The sequence below is a fragment of the Neomonachus schauinslandi genome, chromosome 12 (assembly GCF_002201575.2).
Source record: "Neomonachus schauinslandi chromosome 12, ASM220157v2, whole genome shotgun sequence".
NCBI lineage: Eukaryota > Metazoa > Chordata > Mammalia > Carnivora > Phocidae > Neomonachus > Neomonachus schauinslandi.
Window position 1 is genome coordinate 61,979,804 of NC_058414.1, and position 22,583 is coordinate 62,002,386.

General features: G+C 39.7%; 2 protein-coding genes across 3 annotated transcripts in view; one reads left to right on the forward strand and one right to left on the reverse strand.

Moving 5' to 3' along the window:
- Positions 1 to 1,680: 1,680 nt before the first annotated feature.
- Positions 1,681 to 6,815, reverse strand: LSM5 (LSM5 homolog, U6 small nuclear RNA and mRNA degradation associated). Its single transcript, XM_021689666.2, has 5 exons — positions 6,735 to 6,815; positions 5,500 to 5,595; positions 5,211 to 5,238; positions 4,004 to 4,076; positions 1,681 to 3,593 (listed from the first exon to the last, which is right to left on the reverse strand). The coding sequence occupies exons 1-5, from the start codon at positions 6,778 to 6,780 to the stop codon at positions 3,561 to 3,563; spliced, it is 276 nt and encodes a 91-aa protein (XP_021545341.1). The 5' UTR covers positions 6,781 to 6,815; the 3' UTR covers positions 1,681 to 3,560.
- Positions 6,816 to 12,268: 5,453 nt separating this feature from the next.
- Positions 12,269 to 22,583, forward strand: part of AVL9 (AVL9 cell migration associated) — a 64,537-nt gene continuing 54,222 nt past the window's right edge. For both annotated transcript variants that reach the window (XM_021689674.1, XR_006541057.1), the window contains exon 1: positions 12,269 to 12,361. In XM_021689674.1, coding sequence (XP_021545349.1) covers positions 12,269 to 12,361 — 93 coding nt within the window. The remainder of the gene's footprint in view (positions 12,362 to 22,583) is intronic.

The following is a 22,583-nucleotide window of genomic DNA, read 5'->3' on the forward strand; positions in this document are numbered from 1 at the left end:
GGTACACCGGCCAGAAATGCACTCTGAGCTTACTCGTGGGGAGACAACAAATCCAATTTGAGGAATTTTTTACAATGGCTAGTTTCAGAAATACCAGAGTCATAAAGGTTAAGGGAAGACTGAAGAACAATTTCAAATTCAAGGAGACTGGAGAAACATGACCACTGAGTACAGCACAGGATCCAGGACTGGAACCCTGTGCTATGCACACCTGTGGGGCAACTGATAAAACCTGAGTGGGGTCTGAGTTAGGGTATGTGGGAGCTCTTTCTGGATCTTGCAACTAAGTCTGAACTTGTTACAAAATACAATTTGAAAACTAAAAGGCCCCATGCATAGGCATTCCTATTTTGGCTTACAACGAGTTCACTGAGATTTTTCTCACCTTCAATCCTAGAAGATGTCATATTCCCTTGACAATAAGGGCCCACATTTTTTTCTTTACGGATAGAAATCTACCACACCTCTATGGGTGAAGCTGCAATTTTGGACCCTGAAATCTAAGACATGATGAGAGCTTGTGTAATCAACAGATCAACCCTCAAGAATGAAATTGAGACCACATGGATGGGAAGTGACCCCCAAGCCTATGGACAAATTCCTGCTTGGTCCAGACCAAAGTCTGGCACTCAAGGCTGCAGATGAATCATTGCCTACCAAGACTTGGCACTAACAATGTAAACTAGAACTCCACTAGTACTCCATAATACACATGGAACTTAGCTGCCTTGCAGTTCAAATGCAGCAAAAACTGTTCTGTCCACTAATACATCCACTAACATATACAGATTTTCATCTCTATCATCAAACCTTGCTTCAGTCACACCTACTTTAAAAACTAGCCCTGCAGCAGCCTACACTCTAAGGCAGTGGGGCTCAAGCTTCAGTGAGGATTAGAATTACCTGGGGAACTTGGGAACACTATAAAAATACAAAGGCCCAAGGCCCTACCCCACTTCAACAAGCCTGGGCCTTTGTGTTCCTTATTAGTCTCCGAGTGATTCTGATAGCAGTTTTCAAACCAAAATTTGAGAAAAACTTACACAAGTCACCAATGCCAGCATACCTTCTGCCTTTGCTGCTCTCATTTTTGCTGAGGCCTCACCATCCCTCTAGGGCCCAGCACATGCAGCCCTGCCTCAAGAGAGGAAACAACCCCTGGTGGAAAAACAGCCACTCACCAGCAACCCGCCAAAGTGAAAATCCTATATGGTCAGCACCTAATACAAGATCGTTTCAGCTTCAAACCACCCATTTTACCCCACTGGAGTATTCACTCACAGCATTTTCTTCCCAATTTTTATTCATTGTCTAGATACAGTGCTCCTCACCCATGCACTAAACATTTGGGAATTTTGAAGAGTCCAATAAATAGCATCCCTGCCGTTTACAACAGCGATTCTCAACCATGGGTGATTATTTTACCCTCAGATGACACTTGGCAACATCTGGAACCATTTTTGTCACAACTGGGGAAGAAGAGGAAGAAGAGGAAGGATGCTATTGGCATCTAGTGGTAGAGGCCAGGGATGCTACTAAATATTCTACAATGCCCAGGATGGTCCACACAACTAAGAATTATCCAGACAAAAATGTCAATAGTGTCAAGGTCAAGAGACCCTTATGTAGAGTAGTACCCATTCTAAACGAATTGCAGCATAAGACAAAAGCAGAAGCAGATAAGTCATACTATCATCTTTATTACTGTTAAAGATCAGGTTAAGAGCTATTGTTTATCTGTAGGCAAGAACTCTGGTAGACTCATCCACCTTGCCACAGACTAGGTGATTGCATGCCTCCCTAAGTGATGTCAGGCTTCTCTAAAACTCCTAGCATGTTGAAGCTAAGAAGTCAAGGTCCTTGCAGGCTAACTCCTAGGAAAAAAAAATTAAGAGCTGAACATGACCACCCATTTCCCATTGGATGATAAGTAAAAAGGTGAAAAGAGGGCACTATTACATTTGATCCCCCTCCAAAGAGAAAGAAATAACAGGAGATAGATGCAAGATTTAAAAGGAACAAAAAAACATAAAGTATCAAAAATATAATTATACCAAAGAAGGTCTTTCTAATCCATGTGTACCAATGACAAAAATCATAAAGGATATAATCAACATATGACTACATAAAGATACATTATTTATGTCAAAAAAAAAAAAAAACCAATAACGGGAAAATTATAAACTGGGAAAATTATCTGAAAAATACATGACTAAGAGTAACCTCTTAACAATTCTTACAAATCTGTAAGAAAGACAAGCATCTCAATGGCAAAGTCTCATATAAGTAATTCATAAAACACAAATGAGTCCAAAATTAATGAAGAAAACTTTAAACATACCAGGTTTTGCCTATCACAGTGGCAAAGCAAGAAGGCAGAACATAGCCAATGTTGGGAAGTATGTAAAGAGTACTACAGGAAAAAAAAAAAAATACCACGAAAAACTGCTGGCAAAGTGTAGGATGGTACAAACTTTTTGCTGCCAACATGACTATACCCTTTGACCTCACATTATCAATTTGTTCTAAGAAAAATAAAGATGTATAAAGATTTAGTTAGACTACTATGGCCAATAGTAAAAATAGGCTAAATTATGGTATATCCATTTAATGAAATATGATGCAAACACTAATATTGCTGAAATATTTGACATGGAAAGATGTGCATCATTCAAATTTTTTTAGTCTTAAATGGGGCTACAAAACAGTATATTCAGGATGAGCATGTTTTTGTGAAAATGACGTGTATGGAGTATACTGAGAAAATCTAAGAGGCTATACAGCAAAGTGTAATGAATATTCCCCTTTTTACTTATCTCCATTTCTACAATGTGCATATATTTACCTGTATATTTTGCCTTTTTTAATATTATTGAAGTATAGTCAATATACAATGCGTTATTAGTTTCAGGTGTACAACATAGTGGTTCAACAATTTTTTACATTACACTATGCTCACCACGATACAGTCACCATATGTCATGACAATATTATACCCTATATTCCCTATGCTGTACTTTCCATCTTCAAGACTTATTTTATAACTGGAAGTTTGCTTGTTTTTAATAGGAGTTAATGGAACTTGAGTTCAGTAGAAAAATCTTCATTTCAAGGCATCAGAGTTTAAATTGAATTTTGTAAGTAATCATTTTAGGTTTTTAAAATGCAACTGTTCAAAATGAAAGTTGGTCATTTTGTTTGGAACAATTTTTGTTTGAGAATCAAATGGTCACGTAAATCAGGAAGCAAATGGACAAAATTATAGGAAAGCAAGTGACAAAATAACTACAATCTTTGTTACACTGGTTATTGCAGTACAAAAAGTAAAACGACAGTTAACCAAAAACACTTCTATTTTAGTCTTCAAAGAACAAACTGTTCTTCTTTTTCCAAGATAATAATGATTAACTTATAAAAATGAGCATTTACAATGCATCTTCAAAACATTTCCCTTTAACGGGAAATTTAGCTTTACAGAATCCAAACGTTAAAAGGTTAAACAAAATTTTTCTATCTTGTTGTCATTATAAGAAAAAACAGAGTAAGTCAAGGAAATCCATTCATACTTCAGGACCTTCTCCTCCAGGAACCAGCTGCAGAGAAGGAAAAAGAGCTTATTAGTAAGACCACCACCCACACCATCTAAAAACCCCTCCTCATCAATCAAAGCCACTGTGCCTCTCTGCCCCTCCCTCACATTCCCATATTCTCCAGGTCATTGCTTCTGTTTACAATTCCCAACATCATCAATTAATATTTAGAGCCTAAACAAGGATTCTTGGCAAACTAAAAGATTAAAAAGCCCAAGCAAACTAATCTCTAAGCCTATTGTCATCTTCAGTAGCTCAGCTTTAGAGTCCTGATCACAAGAGCATCTCCTTCCCAACTTAAGCACCACTGGGCCCTGAACATTTAGTCAAGGCAGGTAATCTGTAATACCTGCCTCACAAAAATGGGCTAACATCTTTAAAAAAAAAAAAAAAAAACAGCTTCACTGTCTTACCATTGTTATATTATTTCCATTGAGCAAAATTTGATCTAATTTAGTGATCCTTCTTCCTTCTGGTGTGATTTCACTAAATGAAGAGATAAAATAAGAGTCAAGATAAATAATGATAGTCAAAGCCAACATTCTGATCCCTAAAAAGTTATTCTTGTATACAAATGAATGTGAGGTCAAGCAATTGTATCTGTGGTTTTCAGAGACAAAGGTTAGCCACTGGATGACCAAAGGCAACACAGTGAACGGTCTGGCCTAAGATCCACACCCACTAGGACTCATCTTCATAAAAGAAGCTGAAACTTGCCAAGGAGATCAAATATGAAATGGAATGTTTATTAGTTTCACTTTTTTACTTTTACTTACTACTAATCCCTATCCATTAAACAAATCTGTAATCAACTCAATTTTGAAAGCAGACACTGGTTATGATCTTTAAAACTAATATAATGGGGGGCGCCTGGGTGGCTCAGTCGTTAAGCGTCTGCCTTCGGCTCAGGCCATGATCCCAGGGTCCTGGGATCGAGTCCCACATCGGGCTCCCTGCTCGGCGGGAAGCCTGCTTCTCCCTCTCCCACTCCCCCTGCTTGTGTTCCTGCTCTCGCTATCTCTCTCTCTGTCAAATAAATAAATAAAATCTTAAAAAAAAAAAAAAACTAATATAATGGGGGGCACCTGGGTGGCTCAGTCGTTGAGGGTCTGCCTTCGGTTCAGGTCATGACCCCAGGGTCCTGGGATCGAGCCCCACATCGGGCTCCCTGCTCCGCGGGAAGCCTGCTTCTCCCTCTCCCACTCCCACTCCCCCTGCTTGTGTTCCCGCTCTCGCTGTGTCTCTATCAAATAAATAAAATATAAAAATAAATAAAAATAAAAATAAAAATAATATAATGGAGCCATCGTTTATATTTTACGCTACACAGTTAAATCTTCTATCAGTACCTTGATTTGCCTGAGCCCAAACAGCCTTGGCTGTTTTTAGTTTTTGTCTTAAAGCTCTGTCTCCATTAACTTCCTAACAATTCATTAATAATTACATCATGGTAATCATTGCAGGATCCAATTTTACCAGCATCCGTAGATAAAATTTATATCTCTAAGGTATTTCCAACAAGCAATGCTTCCTCATAAATCATTTTAAACTCATTAATACTAAAATTGACTTAAAGAGAGATTCCCCCCCACCATTTCTTTAATTTTTAACACTACTCACAATTCAGTGACATCCTCCAGTACCATATCTGAAATTTGGTGTTAAGGTTGAATTTACTCTGGCTTCTACCTTTATTCAGTTTTAATTACAGTGTTTAACACAATGGCTCAAATACAGAGTACTTGTATTTGGTAGAAACTTTTATCTTCTTTCAGTATACACAGCTCTTAGAACGCTATCATGCTGAGAATAAATTTTCATTATAATAATCAGTAAGTACTGTCAATATTATTTCTGTTCTTAAATACTGAAGAAAAACCCATACCACCACCACCTTTTAAAAGGATACTGACAAAGTCATCAAATCCCAAAAGTGTTCCAACAATTTCTTTATCACTCTTCATCACAATGTGAATTCTTGATCCTATACATTTGTCCACAAGCTCTATATATATATATTTAAAAAAAGAGAGAGAATGGGGAAGAGGAAAAAGATTATTTTACCTATTCATTACTTCAACAAATATTTGAGTGCCTACTGGCACTTGTTACTTGCATATGGTAAAAGATAAACCAGCAAAAGTATTCATTCAAAAACTTTAGATCTTATAGTACATATCCCTGTTGCATAATTAACAAAAATTTTGTTTACCACTTACCTCTCCTTTGTTGAAATTTATCACGATTGTGGTTTTATGTTATTTTAGGTTATTTGATTAACATATGAACCCCCTCCCCTCAGAGTCTAAGCTCCATGAGAGCAGAGACTGTGGTTGTTTTCCCATGACTATATCCTCAACGGTCAATGCCTGGCATATACCAAGCATTCAAAAAGAGTTTGTGGAACGAAGGAATGAAAACTTTTAAGTCACGGCACCTCCAATAACTCAATCAACTCTTCAGCTACAAAATACTGGAAGAGACAGGCACAGCCATCTTCACCAGAGATTTCTTCCTGTCACTATCTCTGTGTTCTGACAGCAGTTTGAACATTTCTTTAGCAGGCTTAGCAATTATTTGGCAGGATGTTTACTTGTCCAGTGTTCTATCTCCTCCAATGGTTTGTGTGCTATCTGAAGGCAATGGGTGTGATTTAAATTTGTCGAATAGTGCCCAGCCCAGTCTAGTGCATAGAGGCTCGGTAACTGCTGAATAACAAAACCAGTTTCCAGATCTCTCCTTTAGGGTCATTCCAGGTGCCGGTGCTTCTCTCAATAACCAGTCAGACATACAACAGGGTCTAATCTGGAGAACTTAAATGCCAGGTGGAGTGGGGGTGCTACCCATGACTGTAGAGGCGAGCCCACAACAAAGAAGGCCGAAGACGCATTTACTACGTGTGGACCTTTTCGGGTGACGGTTTGGTTGGGGAGTCACAGGTCCCCGCCTCAAGGAACCCTACCACGCTGAAAAGGCATGGGCGGCCCGGGGCCACAGAGACTTGGGGGCCCAGAGACGAGCCGCGGAGGGGTAAAGCACTTCATCCACACATTTCTCCAACACTCGGCTAAGGGCTACTTCAGCCGCAGCCCCTTGGCCCCCAACACTTAACCTGAACGCTCCGGGCCCCCTCCCTACGATTACCTAGAGGCAGCAGCTGCGACGGGTTAGTAGTAGCGTTAGCCGCCATGGCTACGCCGGAAGTGGCCTACCAGCAGCGACGTTTGCCGGGCGAGTTTGAAAGAGCGCGCTTCCGCTCCCCCCTCTTTCCCGCAGCCCAGGCAGGCTCGACCAATCTGAGGCCGAACGTGCGATCCAACCAGTCCGCGAGAGTCGCTCTCAGTTGCTTCTTTCCCGGGCCCTGAGCCCTCAGTAAGCAGTTCTGTCCTCTGAACAATGTGCGGTGTCGGCAGTTACCGGCTTTCCCCAGGCAGTTTCCGACAGACTTTAGAGGTATCCTGCTTTGGGAATAAAGTCTTCCTGTAACCCGGAAGGTTTTGCAAAATACGGCAACCTTTGAGTCGTCTTATTGCCCCCTTTGAAGTTGCATCTCATCTCAAGTCAGGATCTTTTTTAAGACCGAATCAATTCATTTTCTCCGCCACCAGTTGGCTCTGTTGCAGTTTTTGTAAAAACCATTTTTGAAAGAATCTACTCCTGGGGAGCCTGAGTGGCTCAGTCGGTTAAGCCTTGGACTCTTGATATCAGCTCAGGTCTTGATCTCAGGTTGTGGGTTCAAGCCCATCGTTGGGCTCCACGCTGGATAGGGAGCCTACTTAAAGAAGAGAGAGAGAAAGAATCTACTGCTTCTTTTAAAAGTCCAGTGAATTGAAAACCCACAACCAGCATTTTTTTTTTAATTTTTCTAGGGTGGAAATTTAAAATACGTTTTCTTTTTATTTCTACTACCTTATTTTATCATTCTTACCTTGTCATATCTAGGAGTCTAATTTATTACACTTTATTATTCACTTTTTAACACTTAACTGTCTTGTCTAACAAGCAACCAGCAGATGTCACTCTCTGTTAATGTCATCACACTTAGGAAACATGCTTTTGCACTTCTGTTTTGAAAAGAATAGAAAGCAACTTCTCTGCCTTAAATCTGTTTTATATTTGTATTCCGGGAATTTAAAGGCGAAGAGTCTAAACAGGAGACCAGAAAGAGAATCATTCATTCATACAACAGATAGTTGCAATGCATCCATCATTCATTCATTGAACAAATAGACGTTAGTTACACACTATTTGGCATTTTTGCTGAGTATAAAACAGTGTACAAAACAGAACTACATCTTCTGCCCTTGTAGGAGCTTAAGGATGAATGGGGGAGAAAGACTACTAACAAACATTATGTACAAGGCATATAAAATTTAATATATAAAGCAAAAGACCTCTTAGCTTCAGGAACCTCAGACAACTAGAGATCCTTGGTATGATTTAAGGAAAATGTAAGAAAGTTCAGAAGTCCTAACAGATGGCTCCTTCAGTTCAAAACTTCTTAGGGTTCAGCCTTCTAAACACCAAGCCAATTCTGGCTTTTTATGCATTTCATAAATATTGAGCATCTACTATGTGCCAGAAAACTTACAGATACACTTAAACCTAATTTTTATGACTATCCTGTGAGACAGGTGTTCAAATGGAACATTCATGCTCAGAGAGGTTAGATAACTTGCCCACATAGACAGTTTGGGAAGTTTCACAAAGGAATTGACAGAAGTCTAGTCTTGAAAGATAAATAAGAATTGGATAGGCAGAAAGGCCGCAGGAGCAGCATTCCAAGCAGAGGGAACACCATGTGCAATCAGCATATGCCCACCACCAAACCTCTTTTGCTGCACTTTTATTTCAACCTCTAACTTTGGCATAAAACTCTTCCCTTCCCAAATGTTTTCCTTAACCTCAGTCCTTAGTGATTTTACTTTATTGCACTTCAGATGCTCTGGCCTCAAGTTCTGGTAAAATCCTGTTCATCCTTCAAGACCTGCTCAAATGTGACCACCTCTGTGAAGCTTCTCTGACCTGCAGACTTGGTAGGCTCTCTCACTGTTTCACAACAATGTTAATAGTTTTCAAAATGCTCTCAATGTATTCTCCTATAATTATCTTTACAGGGGGTTACCTCCCTCCCCAAAGACTGTAAGTTCCTCAATGTCAAGAATTTTGGAGTACAGCAGTTACATTCATTGGTTCTGAAGTTAAATGACTTTGGTTCGAATCCTATCCCTACCACAATTCCTTCTAGTTATTTGACCTTCAGCAAGTTATTTAACCTTTCTAAGTGTCAATATACCCACTGGAAAAAAAATGAGCATAATAGTATCTACTTTAGGATTGTTCTGAAGATTAAATGAAATAATCCATGAAAAGTGGCTAGCAGACTGACACAGTGCTTATCCATTAAATGTAAGCTTTTATTGCTTGTTTATTTCCTAATACTTATTAACATGATGGTTGGCTTAGAGTAGGTGCTACAAAGCTAGCATTGCTAGCTGGTTTCACATTTATCTTGTTTTATAACCAGACATAGACCAGGCAACAATTTTTTTAAATTTTTAAAAAGATTTTATTTATTTATTTGTGCAAGAAGAGAGTGAGAGCACACAAGCAGGGGGAGAGGTAGGCAGAGGGAGAAATAGGCTCTCCACTGAGCAAGGAGCCCAATGAGGGACTCAATCCCAGGACTCTGGGATCATGACCTGAGCCAAAGACAGACGCTTAACCAAGTGAGCCAATTTCTTTTGATGCACTGTGCCTACCATAGTTCCAGGTGTACTGTAGGGCCTAATAAATGTTCTTTAAATTGATTCTCACTATTTATTCATCCCCATCAATATTCTCCTTAATCTTCTTAAGATTCTAAAGACAGAGTAATGCCAAATTTGTTTGTGAAGCCCTTTTCTTTCCCTGGTTTTCTTTTCTATTTCTATTCTTGTTTTATTTTTACCACACCAATAAGGAGAGTAGGGACCGAATTCAAAGCACTGTCGCTACTTGATAGACTTTAAAATTCAGGAAAAATATAATTTGAGAAGGTCAATACTTTGTTTTCCATTAGCAATTTCATACTATTGATAAAGAAAAAAGTCTATTTATATTCTGAAAAAGGAGATGTAGTTCATTTACACAGTAGAGTTAATGGGGATTGCTTGGAGTGGTTTTATTTTATCACGTTCTCTCCTTAGGCAAGGTGCAAAAAGAAACAACAGTCCAATTCCAGATGGAGACTTCATTTTTAATGAACTTGAAAACATGTCATTGCTCTGTGTCTCCAGGGTTTTTCTCCCCTTAGCTCTTACTTACAGAGCTGACATAAAATAGAATCTATAATTCATCATAAAATATATGTAACTAGAAGAGGCTCTTCAACTTATTATGTGCTCAGAAAAGCATTTCTAGTTTTTTTCCCTGGAGATAAAGGTCATCAGAAAAATACATGCAAAAGTTTCCTTTCAAAATAATGTTCAGCCAGTATTCTGTTATCTCAAATTATTTACAATCTTGGTAATCTTCCAACACTTTAAAATAAAGGAGAAATTTAGCGGGCGCCTGGGTGGCTCAGTTGGTTAAAATAAAGGAGAAATTTCTACTTTTTTCTCAGTAGCTATTTGTCCTTAAAGACAGTATCTTGTTCGTGACTTTATTCTATATTAGTACAACTCATTTAAAAACCAATGTAAGGGGCACCTGGGTCAGCTAAGCGTCTTTCTTCAGCTCAGGTCATGATCCTCCTGAGATCAAGCCCCATGTCAGGCTCCCTGCTCAGCAGGGAGTCTGCTTCTTCCTCTCCCCACCTCCTGCTCATACTCTCTCTTGCTATCTCTTTCTCAAATAAATAAAATCTTTTTTTAAAAAACAATGTAAAGGTTGTCATTCTATACTGCTAAATGGACCAGTCTGTATATTTAGAGATGGAAAAAATTCTGGACATTCCCTTGCTTACTTTCTCTTCCAATTTTCCCAATAATATACTTTTTAAGCATTTAAGCAACATAATAGTTATGAATAGATGATTTAATCTTAGTTGGAAGGTCTAGGATGCAAAGTGTTACAGATTTTTATAAAGCTGTAACTGGGTTTCCTGCACAATGAATTAAATAATTGGTGTTCATTGTAGATATAAAGTTTTTTTAAAAGAGATTTTATTTATTTACTTGACGGAGAGAGAGAGAGCACAAGAAGGGGGAGCAGCAGGCAGAGAGGGAGAAGCAGGCTTCCCGCTGAGCAGGGAGCCGGATGCTGGGCTCAGTCACAGGACCTTGGGATCATGACCTGAGCCGAAGGCAGATACTTAACTGAGTCACCCAGGTGCCCTACCCTTACATCTTTTTAAAATGACTGTTCTATTACACTTTAATTTTGGCTATGCCAATTGTGGAAAATATTGAGGCAGATGGAAGAAAACAGTAAGATATTCTGCATACAGGGAATAATATAGTTTCACACACAGTTCTGAACCAACACCAAGAATTTTGTAATATAGTAAAGAAATGGTAGCAACATCTTGAAAATTTTCTACAATATTTTTATTAGCATTAAAACACTTCTACTGAATCATAGAAACTAAACTGGTTTATAGGAAGCCTACTGTTTTTCTCAGCTATACTTCAATTAGAATGCAAGTCCTTAAATTACAGGAATGTAAAATAACTGCTAAGGTGTCTAAACTAAGGGATATGCAACCAGTAATGGTAAACTTCACAGCCAATTATAGCAGTAATCTCGAACTCTATTTGAAGCAGGCACCTATCCTTTAGTCTTTAAAAATAAAGTTGAAGTAGTACAATTAGTTAGGACTTTAAAAATACTGTTGACAACAAATAAATTTATTTTGTACTGACCAGAGTACTAAAGCCAGAAAAAGACAGAATGAAAATAATATATATATTTTTAAACATCAGGACTAGAATAATCATTTACAGGTCTCCTTGTAAACTTCCTTTATTGTTGAGGATATTTTACTTCAGGTCTTGAAACGCTTCCAAGCTCCTATACATAATACTTAAATAAGAAAAAAAAAAAGAACCCTAGAACGAAGCAAAAGAAAAAACCTGGGGAAGTAATTTAAAGATTGAATACACAGATATAGAGCCCCACCAGTATGACTCCCTGTTATCAAGGCCAGAGAGGCGAAGGAAATGGATGAAGGAATTGGATAAAGGGGAGTGAACAAGAAAAGACGTTAAAAAAAAGAGGAAAGCTAAAGAAAGAGGAGGGAAGGGGCGGGGATTTTAAGGAGGAAAAAGAGGGCAAAGGAGGAGAAAGCGAGTTAAGGTCGCACGGAAGAGGCAGGGGATAGAGGCGCCACGTGTCCCCGCAGGCCCCGCCTCCGGCCCCGTGTCCACTCCCCTAGGACCCCGCCCCACACCCAGGCCCCGCCCCGTCAGGTTCCCTCCGGGTCCTGTCCCGCCCCTCCTCGCTGGCGGCGGCCGCCGCATCAGGTGACAGCCCGGAAGCAGCGGAAGCGGATGAGGGAAGCGCGGCCGCGGCCCTGGGGGGCGGCGCGGAGCTGCGGGAGCCTCGGCCTCCTCGGGGTCCCCTGCGCGGCCCTTATGCGGCGCCCTCGCTGACACCTGAAACTCGCCGCTCGCCGTCCTCCTGGGGACCGCGGGGCCGCCGGGCCCGCCGCCCTTGGCGGTTGAAGTCGTCGGCTTGCGGGCCCGCGGCGGCAGCACATGGAGAAGGCCGGGCGGGGAGGCGATGGCGCCCCCCGGGGGCCCGTACTGCACATCGTGGTGGTCGGCTTTCATCACAAGAAGGGCTGCCAGGTGAGGAAGGGGTTCGAACACGCCCCCGGCCGTTCGTGCGGTCGCGCGCAGCCGGTGCCCACTCCCCTCAGGTCGGCTCGGTGCTGCCTTAAGCGCCCCTGGCTTTTCTGAACTTCACACCTGCTCCTCGCACTCGCCGCACCTGAAGCCCATTACCCATACTCCCTTCTTTCTGCTGCCCCTGAAATTGTGTTTTGAGCAGCGGAGTAGCTCTGTGTTGGTATGTTGGGGTTGGTAGGTGTTCAGGTTCTTTGGTGGAGTGGGAGGAGGAATCGAAGGTCAGCCCCACTCAGTTCCTTACTCATCCCTGCCTCCATTGACTTTCTGGTGGATGTCCACCTATAATGGGAGCCTTTAGAAAAATTCAGCACTTGGACTGCGTTTTCAAGGTAATGAGCTCAGTTGGCTTCCACACAAATGCTTAGGGTTGGTTGGAGCCCAGGCGGCGTCGTGGGAAAATCAACTTCCTTTGTTTATCTGTGGAAGCCCTAGAATCCGTCGTGTTTGGGTGGTGTATTGACTCCTCCCCCCTTCCCACTGGGCCTTGCTTCTGCTATTTGATCTTGTCTAGATCTTGCCTTTTGGTGAGAAATTGACCTTTCCAGTTCAGTTGCGATAAGAGAAAGTATTTACCGGGTAAAGGAGTGTGCAAATACAAAGTCATTTTTATTGCGCTTCTTCACTGAAACAGTGAATGGGAACAATGGAACGTTTGCAGTATATACATTGGAGGTAAGGGAACAAAATAGAAACAATTATTTAATGAGCCCAAACACTGGAAGGCAATGATGTCATAATGTGCGAGTGAACAGGAAATTGAAATGTGTTAAAAATACTGACTACCACTACTAGGTAATGTAGCATTTCGTTTCTTGCGTTTCACAGAAAACATAACATTCTAGACTTTTACTTGCAAAATTTAAATCCGTTAGAGGATAACCGGAAAGTGGAGTGAAAAGATGGTTGTGATTCTGTGTGTTCTAACCATTGCTTAACTTTATTATTATTTTTTTTTAAGATTTTATTTATTCATTTGAGACACAGAGATAGAGAGAGAGAGAGCATGAGCAGTGGGAGAGGCAGAGGGAGAGGAGAAGCAGACTCAGGAGCCGCTGAGTCAGGAGCCCGATGTGGGACTCTATCCCAGGACCCTGGGATCATGACCTGAGCCACCCAGGCGCCCCATTGCTTAACTTTAAAGTATGGTACTTTGTTCCTTGTCTCTCAAGGGAAAATGGCATAGAAAGACACCGAGGAGGAAGTGGCGTTATTTAGCGTGGTTTTAAAAAATTCCAAGCAGCAGCAATAGAATATAAGTTTTTAAAATGTGGCCCTAGGGGCGCCTGGGTGGCTCAGTTGGTTAAGCGACTGCCTTCGGCTCAGGTCATGATCCTGGAGTCCCGGGATCGAGTCCCACATCGGGCTCCCTGCTCGGCGGGGGGTCTGCTTCTCCCTCTGACCCTCCTCCCTCTCATGCTCTCTGTCTCTCATTCTCTCTGTCTCAAATAAATAAATAAAATCTTTAAAAAAATAAAATAAAATAAAATAAAATGTGGCCCTATATTTAGAAGTAAGAGGGTGGATATTTGAGATTGTATCATGGCATGCAAACACCGTGTTCATTCGATTTTTAATACTTTTTAAATTTTTAATTTAAGTGTAATTAACATAGTGTTATATTAGTTTCAGGTGTCCAATACGGTGATTGAACAATTCTCTGCATTACTCAGTGCTCACCAAATAGGTGTACTCTTAATCCCCTTCACCTATTTCACCCATCCCCCCACCCACCTTCCCTCTGGTAGCCACCAGTTTGTTCTCTGTAGATAAGAGTCTGGTTTTTTTTGGTTTCTTTTTTTCCTTGTTTGTTTTGTTTTTTAAAGATTTTTAGTACTTTAAAACTACACATCTTTGATCTTAATTATCACTTTATAACTCACTTTAGATATGGGTAAAGTAATTGAAACTTGGAGGAAGTAAATTGATCTTGCTGAGATCACACTGCAAAACAGTCCTGGAGTCAGATGTAGAATTGCTTCTGGCATCATAGGTGTACATTCTGCTGAGCCATATGGCATTTAGGAGTCTTTTAGGATAAAGAAGTAGGGCCCACTTCCAAACCAAACTGGGACTTTTAAAAAAATAAGAAGGAAGGGGCGCTTGGGTGGCTCAGTTGGTTAAGCGACTGCCTTCAGCTCAGGTCATGATCCTGGAGTTCCAGGATCCAGTCCCAGTCCCAGGATCGAGTCTGCATCATCCCTCATCATCCAGCTCCCTGCTCAGCAGGGAGTCTGCTTCTCCCTCTGCCCCTCCCCCCTCTTATGCTCTCTCTCTGTCTCATTCTCTCTTTCTCAAATAAATAAATAAAAAAGGAAATATTGGTGGGAGAGAGGATAAAATCTTTTACTTTTTACTGTCATCTACATTCAAGATTATGTTTTATACTAGTTTTATTGTCAAAAGTAGTATCACGTATATTCCCAGAAGGAAAAATGATTTTAGGAAACAAATGTAATGTTGCTTAGAGATTAAAGAAAGCTGAACAACAGATTGTAAGATGAAGGAGGCACTTTCAGCTGAAGTAGCACGCTGGATGCCATGACATTTCACTGGATTTGTTAGGCTTTTGGTTTCAGCATTGAGGTAAAGACAGCTGGTTTTGTTAAATGAACACTGTGCTGGGAATCAGGAAACCTGGATGACATCCTGGCCTCACAGCTCCCACGACCTCCAGCAAGTCCAAATCGCTTAATTTTTCTGTACCTCATTTTCCTCTACCAGATTTCTTCATGAGAATTTTTTTTTTTTTGAAGATTCTATTTATTTATTTGACAGAGAGAGACAGCGAAAGAGGGAACGCAAGCAGGGGGAGTGGGAGAGGGAGAAGCACTCTTCCCGCCCAGCAGGGAACCCAATGTGGGGCTCCATCCCAGGACCCTGGGACCATGACCTGAGCCGAAGGCAGACACTTAACGACTGAGCCATCCAGACGCCTTCTTCATGAGAATTTTAGACCTGGCAAGGGTACCTAGAGTTCATTTTATTCCCATCTCCCTTCAATTTACAGATGAGTAAACTGAAACCCAAAAAGGTTAAGCAACTTAAGAACAATTAACTAGTTTGGTGCTATCAGAAAACCAGAACTTGACAATAGTTAAAGCAATTTTAATAGGGGAAGAGAGACCTCAGTTTAGAACTGGACTCAACTCGAGACGCCTGGATGCTCTCTCTCTCTCTGGCAAAAATAAGTAATTTTAAAAAATCTTACCCTCCCCCCAAAAAACAAAATGTGTTAAAAAAGAAAAAAAAGGGGCGCCTGGGTGGCTCAGTCGTTAAGCGTCTGCCTTCAGCTCAGGTCATGATCCCAGGGTGCTGGGATCGAGTCCCACATCGGGCTCCCTGCTCGGCGGGAAGCCCGCTTCTCCCTCTCCCACTCCCCCTGCTTGTGTTCCTGCTCTCGCTATCTCTCTGTCAAATAAATGAATAAAATCTTAAAAAAAAAAAGAAAAAAAAGAACTGGTCTCGACTCTGTATGTGCTGCCAAAGCGAGCACATGGGCTCAACTCTGAATACAAGGAAAAGGAGACATTTATGGTCAAAGGGGGGGGGATGTCAGTGGATGGAAAATTACTACATCAGGGGTAAAGGGGGTTTCTAGCTATACCCAGCTAAAAGGATTCTTGCTAAAATTAGATAATGCAGAGAGGAACAAGGAAGCCCAACAAGTCAGGCCCTAGTGGAGAAGAGTTCCGAGGAGCCTAACGAAATTTTGGTTAAGGAGAGACTGAGCACTAACACTGAAACCCAGATGTTCCTAGTCTTTGTAATCAGTCGTTTCTCTTTTAATAGCACTTTTAGGTTGTACGCTCTTAGTAGAAAGGGAAAATACATACCTTGTTGTTTTTGTTTTTTTTTTTGTAATCCACATGATGTTTCACAGAGAACAGGGCAATTATTTTTTAATAAATATACTTGTTGAATAGTGTCTGTTCATCTGGGTTGCTGATAGAATGGAAGAAAATGTAAAGGATTCTGCCACAGTGCATTGAAAGATGAAAAATCTAGCATAGGTTCTTTTATTTTTCTTTAAAGTTTTTAATTTTAATTCCAGTATAGTTAATATATGGTGTTATATTATTTCCGATGTATAATATAGTGAAATTCTCATCACCTATTTTATCCATCCACCCACCCACCTCCACTTTGGTAACCATCAGTTTGTTCTCAACTATAGTTAAGAGTCTGCTTCTTGTTTTGTCTTATTTTCCCCTTTGTTCTTTTTGTTTCTTAAATTCCACATATGAGTGAAATCATATGGTATTTGTCTTTCTCAGTCTGATTTATTTCACTTATCATACACTTTAGCTCTATCCATGTTTTGCAAATGGCAAGATTTCATTCTTTTTTATGGCTAAATAATATCCCATTATATATGTACCACACTTTATCCATTCATCTATCAATACTGCTTCCATAACTTGGCTGTTGTAATGCTGCAATAAACATAGGTGTGCATATATTCTTTCAAATTAGTGTTTTTGTATTCTTTGGGTAAATACCCAGTAATGTGATTACTAAATCATATGGTAGTTCTATTTTTAATTTTTTGAGAAAGCTCCATACTGTTTTCCACAGTGGCTGCACCAGTTTGCATTCCCAATCGGTTATTTTCTTACTGCTGACTGAAAGAAAGCAGCTTTTAAAAATTACACTTACCTCTCGAGGCAGAGAATGAAGACCTAAGAACCTCGTATTGCAAATCAAACAAGAATTTGCTGTATCTAGTCAAAGTCAAGCAGTCAGTAAAAAGGTGATTTTTAGATTTATATTGAGTATTCTCTAGCTTTTACAAGAGTCAAACATTTAATTTTAGCAGAACTTGCATTATTTCTCAGAAAAATTTTGGCTTACTGGTAATCTGTTAATTTTCTATTATTCCTCTAATGAAGGTTTGTTGGATAGGTAATAAAATAATTTCTGGACTGTAAAGAGAGTTAAGGTTGGATGAGTATATAATCTGAAAAACCTTCATTGGAAACCCTCTGCAAATATAGCCAGGTTGGGTGTAGGGAATGGTAACACAGCCATTCCACTCAGACAACAGAGCAAATGAATGAAACACTCTCCCACTGAGTTGGTTGACAAAATTGACAGGTCAGTTCGGTCAAAAACAATGAAACTTTTGCCAGAGACCTAATTTGTTAAGTGGATGTGTAATAGTATTGGAAAAGATAGGAAAATAGTTGAGCTATATTTTTTTCATTTTTGATTGCCCTGTTTTTTCTCTTAGTTTTTATAAAATATTGATTTTGCCAGATGGAAGAGTATTATAAAGTGTACTAAAATTTCCAATATATGGTATATTTGTTCTTAAGGATATTCCTCACTGCTGCAAATCAGTGTTTTTTTATTTTTTTTAAGTTTTTTTTTTTTGGTAATCTGTACACCCAACATGGGACTTGAACTCAAAACCCTGAGATCAAGAGTCGCATGCTCTTCTGACTCAGCCAGCCAGGCGCCCCTCCTGTCATTTTAGATGTCCTACAACTCTGCTTTCTTAACCCTTCAAAATCCATTTGTTTTGGAAAGTGAGTGCGTTACATTCATTAATTCTTAGAATGTTCTAGAGACTGCTGTTTCTTTAATCAGCATATCAAGTGTTTCGGAGGCTATAATTACATAAGATTTCCCCCAGGATGGATTAATCAACCACTTTATTCTCCAGTTTAAGATTTTACTTACAGGTGTAAAGGATTAAAAGTGCATGGCTCATTGAATTGTGATTCTGACTTAAGATTATTTTAGGCTGTGTAAGAGTGCTTTGTTAAACTACTCTTCCAAGTATTCACAATGCTGTTGGTCTTGTTGATCACTTCTTTCCATGCCCTGAGATTATTCATAGTGAAAATTACCATACTCAGTTGTAGTTTGTCATTTTTACATTGAAGTGCACTGAAGTAAAACTTTTGTTTAAAAATAATGCCTTTCAGCAGTCTGCTGGGTTAATAAGCATGATAACTTTACATGGGAAGATGTACTAAATCTTTGTAGACTCTTCTGTTATAAAGGTGCTCAATAGTGGTATAAGGGAGTCAGGTAGTTTCACGTGAACCACAAGGTTAAAGCCATCTTCTAATACAGCTGTGTTGAAGATCCCCAAACTAGACATAGAAGATGGTCATTCATCTTGTATCCTGCATTTTTTTTTTTTTTTTTTTACCTTTTGAGGCCTTCAGATGTATCTTCTTTTTTTTTTTTTTTTTAAGATTTTATTTGGCAGAGAAAGAGGGGAGAGAGAGCACAAGCAGGGGAAGCTGCAGGCAGAGGGAGAAACAGCTCTCCGCTGAGCAGAGAGCCCGATGCAGGGCTCCAACCCAGGACCCTGGGATCATGACCTGAGCCAAAGGCAGATGCTTAACCGACTGAGCCACCTAGGCGCCCCTCTTCAGATGTATCTTAAATGAAAAATTCATTTAAATTAAAATGAACATCTGACTTTATCACTTGATCATTTTTTCACTTAGATGTGTGGGAGTGAATTCTTCTGTAGGTTAACAGGTTAGTTTCTAGTGATGATTATTCTGGTTTATTGATATACTTAACATTTAGATCATTTTAAGTGAAAGTACTAACATGACATTTAAAATAGTTTTGAAATATTTATCCATTCAACTCTTTTGCTGAACTTTTTTTTTAATGTTTATTTATTTGACAGAGACACAGCGAGGGAGGAAACACAAGCAGGGGGAGTGGGAGAGGGAGAAGCAGGCTTCCCACTGAGCAGGGAGCCCGATGCGGGGCTCGATCCCAGGACCCTGGGATCACGACCTGAGCCGAAGGCAGATGCTTAATCACTGAGCCACCCAGGCGCCCCTGAACTTTTTTTTTTAATTTAGCATTTGGCAAAGGACTCTTCTTCCTTAAAAACTCACCTGCAATACCTGGGGGGAATAATAAGAGAACAAAAACTCTTTGATGTGATGTAATTTATGGACACCTTATCTATAGTAGTTTGTTATAGATTATGTGTTCCAGACTTTTGTTCCTTATTTGTGGTGGTAAATATGTAAACTGTATTTGTTAGATTAGCATGAGTTTTGGCAAAATAAATAAATATCAAACTTTTTGGTTCTTTCATAAATAGATTGGAACTTTTTTTTTTTGAGAGGGAGGGGGAGGTCTGAGGAAGAAGGAGAGAGAGAATCTCAAGCAGACTCCACGCTGAGCACAGAGCACAGCTTGATCCCAAGACGGTGAGATTATGACCTGAGCCAAAATCAAGAGTTGGAGTCTTAACAGACTGAGCCACCCAGGCGCCCCAGATTGGAACTTTTTTAAACACTGAAATTAATAGGGAATTGTTATTTTCCAAAGTGATATCATAAAAGTTGGAATTATTACTGATTTTTTACCACTGTTCTGATAGAGTTCATAGTTTTGTATACATAGCAGCAGTTTTAAATTCTTGAATAAACTGGTTTTACCAGTATGTACTTCTTTAAAAAATAGAATTATGAAAGAACTAGGAATCATGTTTATACTAGTTCCAAGGTGAATAAAGCAACTGAAGCAGGGAAGAGAAAAGGACATTTCCCTTCTAGGTGGGCTGATCATGGGAAAATCTCCATGAGTAGCAGAATGTTATATTGCAGATTCAGAGCTGGGTTTAGGAGATTGGGGGGCGGGGGGTGGGGGTTGATTTGTTAAGGTAATAGTGCCAAGCCCTGACCCATTGAGGTTTTGGTGACAGATGGCTGCCCGACAAGCATGTAGTTTTGGCACCTGCTGTTGATGGAATCCTGTGGTGACCACGCTGAAACGTTGGAGTATTGTTTGTGATTCTTGTTGGAATATAAGCCGTTTGGAACAGAAAGAACAAACTTTTGGGGAGTTAGAGGTTAGGGAAGGAATAATATCTAAAGATTCTTTTTAGCTACTCAGAGAAACTGTCCTGAAAAAAGATTTCATTTTCTAGCCCTCCACTGGCATTTTCATTTCTTGAACTTGAATAGTTTGGTAGAGGTTTTTTTCTGATTTTAACCATGCTTTTATATACCAGAATTATGAAAATCTGACTTTTCTGGGCTGGAACCTTAGCAGTGGAATAGTTTTCTTTTAGGCATTGGCATCCCAGCTAACAAGGGTGGGTGTCAACCTATGTAATGGAAGTTTAGAATATGTAGAAGATTCTTTTGTCTTCTTATAATTCCAGCCAGCTAGCTAAAAAGTGCCTAATAGAGCCTAAATTTCTTTGGCTTAAGTCTTTGATTCCCTAGTAAAATGCTTGTTTTGTGAATAACCTTCTCCCTTATGGTATAATGTGATTCACATCCTTTGAGGATCATGGATTTTGCTAGATAAGGGCAGTCTGCAGAAGGGCTCTGGTCTAGTGGGGATGGGCACTACAAGGGGAAGATAAAGACATAGAGAAAGAGGAGTCTTTACTTAATAATTTTGAGAAGGGGGCGCCTGGGTGGCTCAGTTGGTTAAGCGACTGCCTTCAGCTCAGGTCATGATCCTGGAGTCCTGGGATCGAGTCCCGCATCGGGCTCCCTGCTCAGCGGGGGGTCTGCTTCTCCCTCTGACCTTCCTCCTTCTCATGCTCTCTGTCTCTCATTCTCTCTCTCTCAAATAAATAAATAAAATCTTTAAAAAAATAATAATAGGGCGCCTGGGTGGCTCAGTTGGTTAAGCGACTGCCTTCGGCTCAGGTCATGATCCTGGAGTCCCGGGATCGAGTCCCGCATCGGGCTCCCTGCTCAGCGGGGAGTCTGCTTCTCCCTCATCCTCCCCCATCTCATGCTCTCTCTCTCTGTCTCATTCTCTCTCTCAAATAAATAAAAATCTTAAAAAAAAAAAAAGATTTAAAAAAATAATAATAATTTTGAGAAAGACTGGCCCTGTTATGTTCTTTGGTTAAGATACCATCAGGTTAAAACTTTGGTTTGTTCATAGGATATTTTTAGAGGATGTTATTTAAATTGATATTTTGGGCAATTTTAAAATCATTCCAGTTATTTTAAAAAACAGCATTTCTTATCAGAAATAATATGTACTCACTAGTAAAAAAGTGAGAAAATATAGGGAAGAAAAAAAGAAAACTAACACTTAAAATCCTGTATCCTAAAAAAATCTGCTCTTAACCTTGATGACTATCCCTGCAGTTCTCCAGTTACTTTTTTTTTTTTACAAATATACATAACTTTTTCCAATAACATTATACTGTAATCAAGTTTTATGACCTGCCTTTTTTATGTAACTGTGCCATTAATATCTTTTCATATTAATAAATATTGAATTATAGCATTTAAAAATAGCTAAATAGTATTTTGGGGAAATTTTTAATTATTCATTTTAGACACTTAGGTGGTACTCCACAATTTTTTGCTATTTTGAATAGTGCTACAAAGAACATCCTTGTGGTGGAATTGTTGCTCCTTTTTGCCTAAATACGGAGATTTCATTTTAAGCCGTCTTTTTTTTCATGGAGATCTTGGTAAAACGGATTTTGAAGCAGAACATGCTGAACACAATTTAAGTTATAAGTTAGTCGGGATGATTCTGCCTTCATAACAAATGTTACTTGTACTGGGGCATTCTCGGTTTATTTTAACATAGAGTATTTCGCACATGCCTTCTGACTCAGCTGGGCTTTTGATAGAGAGGGAGATGACAGAGAAGTTAGCAGCCACTCTTCAGTATTGACCCAAACACGGCGTCGCAGGGTTCAGCTCCCCCTCCCTGCTTTCTTACTTGTTGCTTTTTTTCTTCCATAGACTGGGAGACTCCATCTTCTAAATATATTAGAACTGTGTATGAAATAAAATGACTTAGTCATAGGTTTTAAAGAAGACCTAAAGCCTTCTTACTTTATGATAGTTGGTTAGATGCTTTTCTTGCTTATTTCTGGTTCTTGACAGTGGTCTAGGTAATAATCAGAAATCTGACTTCTGAATAAACTATGTTTGGGTTAGATTTCAAATATGGTATTCTGCACTTAACATTTTCTTCCTCCAGTTGATGCTCATTGTCACAATGTATATTAAGTATTTATGTATGAGGAAATGACTGCAGGGTTGTTAATGAAACCTGTTCCTGCCCCCATGGCTTTCACGGGTGATATTAGTAATTTGTTAGACTCTGATGGGGATAGTGCACTACCAGAAGTTGAAATCTTTTTTACCATGTAAAAATTCAGTATAAAAATGTTAAAAAATAAAAT

Bases quoted from the DNA above. Each gene is read 5' to 3' on its own strand.
- LSM5 (XM_021689666.2), bottom strand. From the start codon at position 6,780: ATGGCGGCTAACGCTACTACTAACCCGTCGCAGCTGCTGCCTCTAG. The intron at 5,596-6,734 runs GTAATCGTAGGG...ATATATATATAG, and splicing joins GTCGCAGCTGCTGCCTCTAG to AGCTTGTGGACAAATGTATA. The intron at 5,239-5,499 runs GTATCCTTTTAA...ACCAAATTTCAG, and splicing joins GGGATTTGATGACTTTGTCA to ATATGGTACTGGAGGATGTC.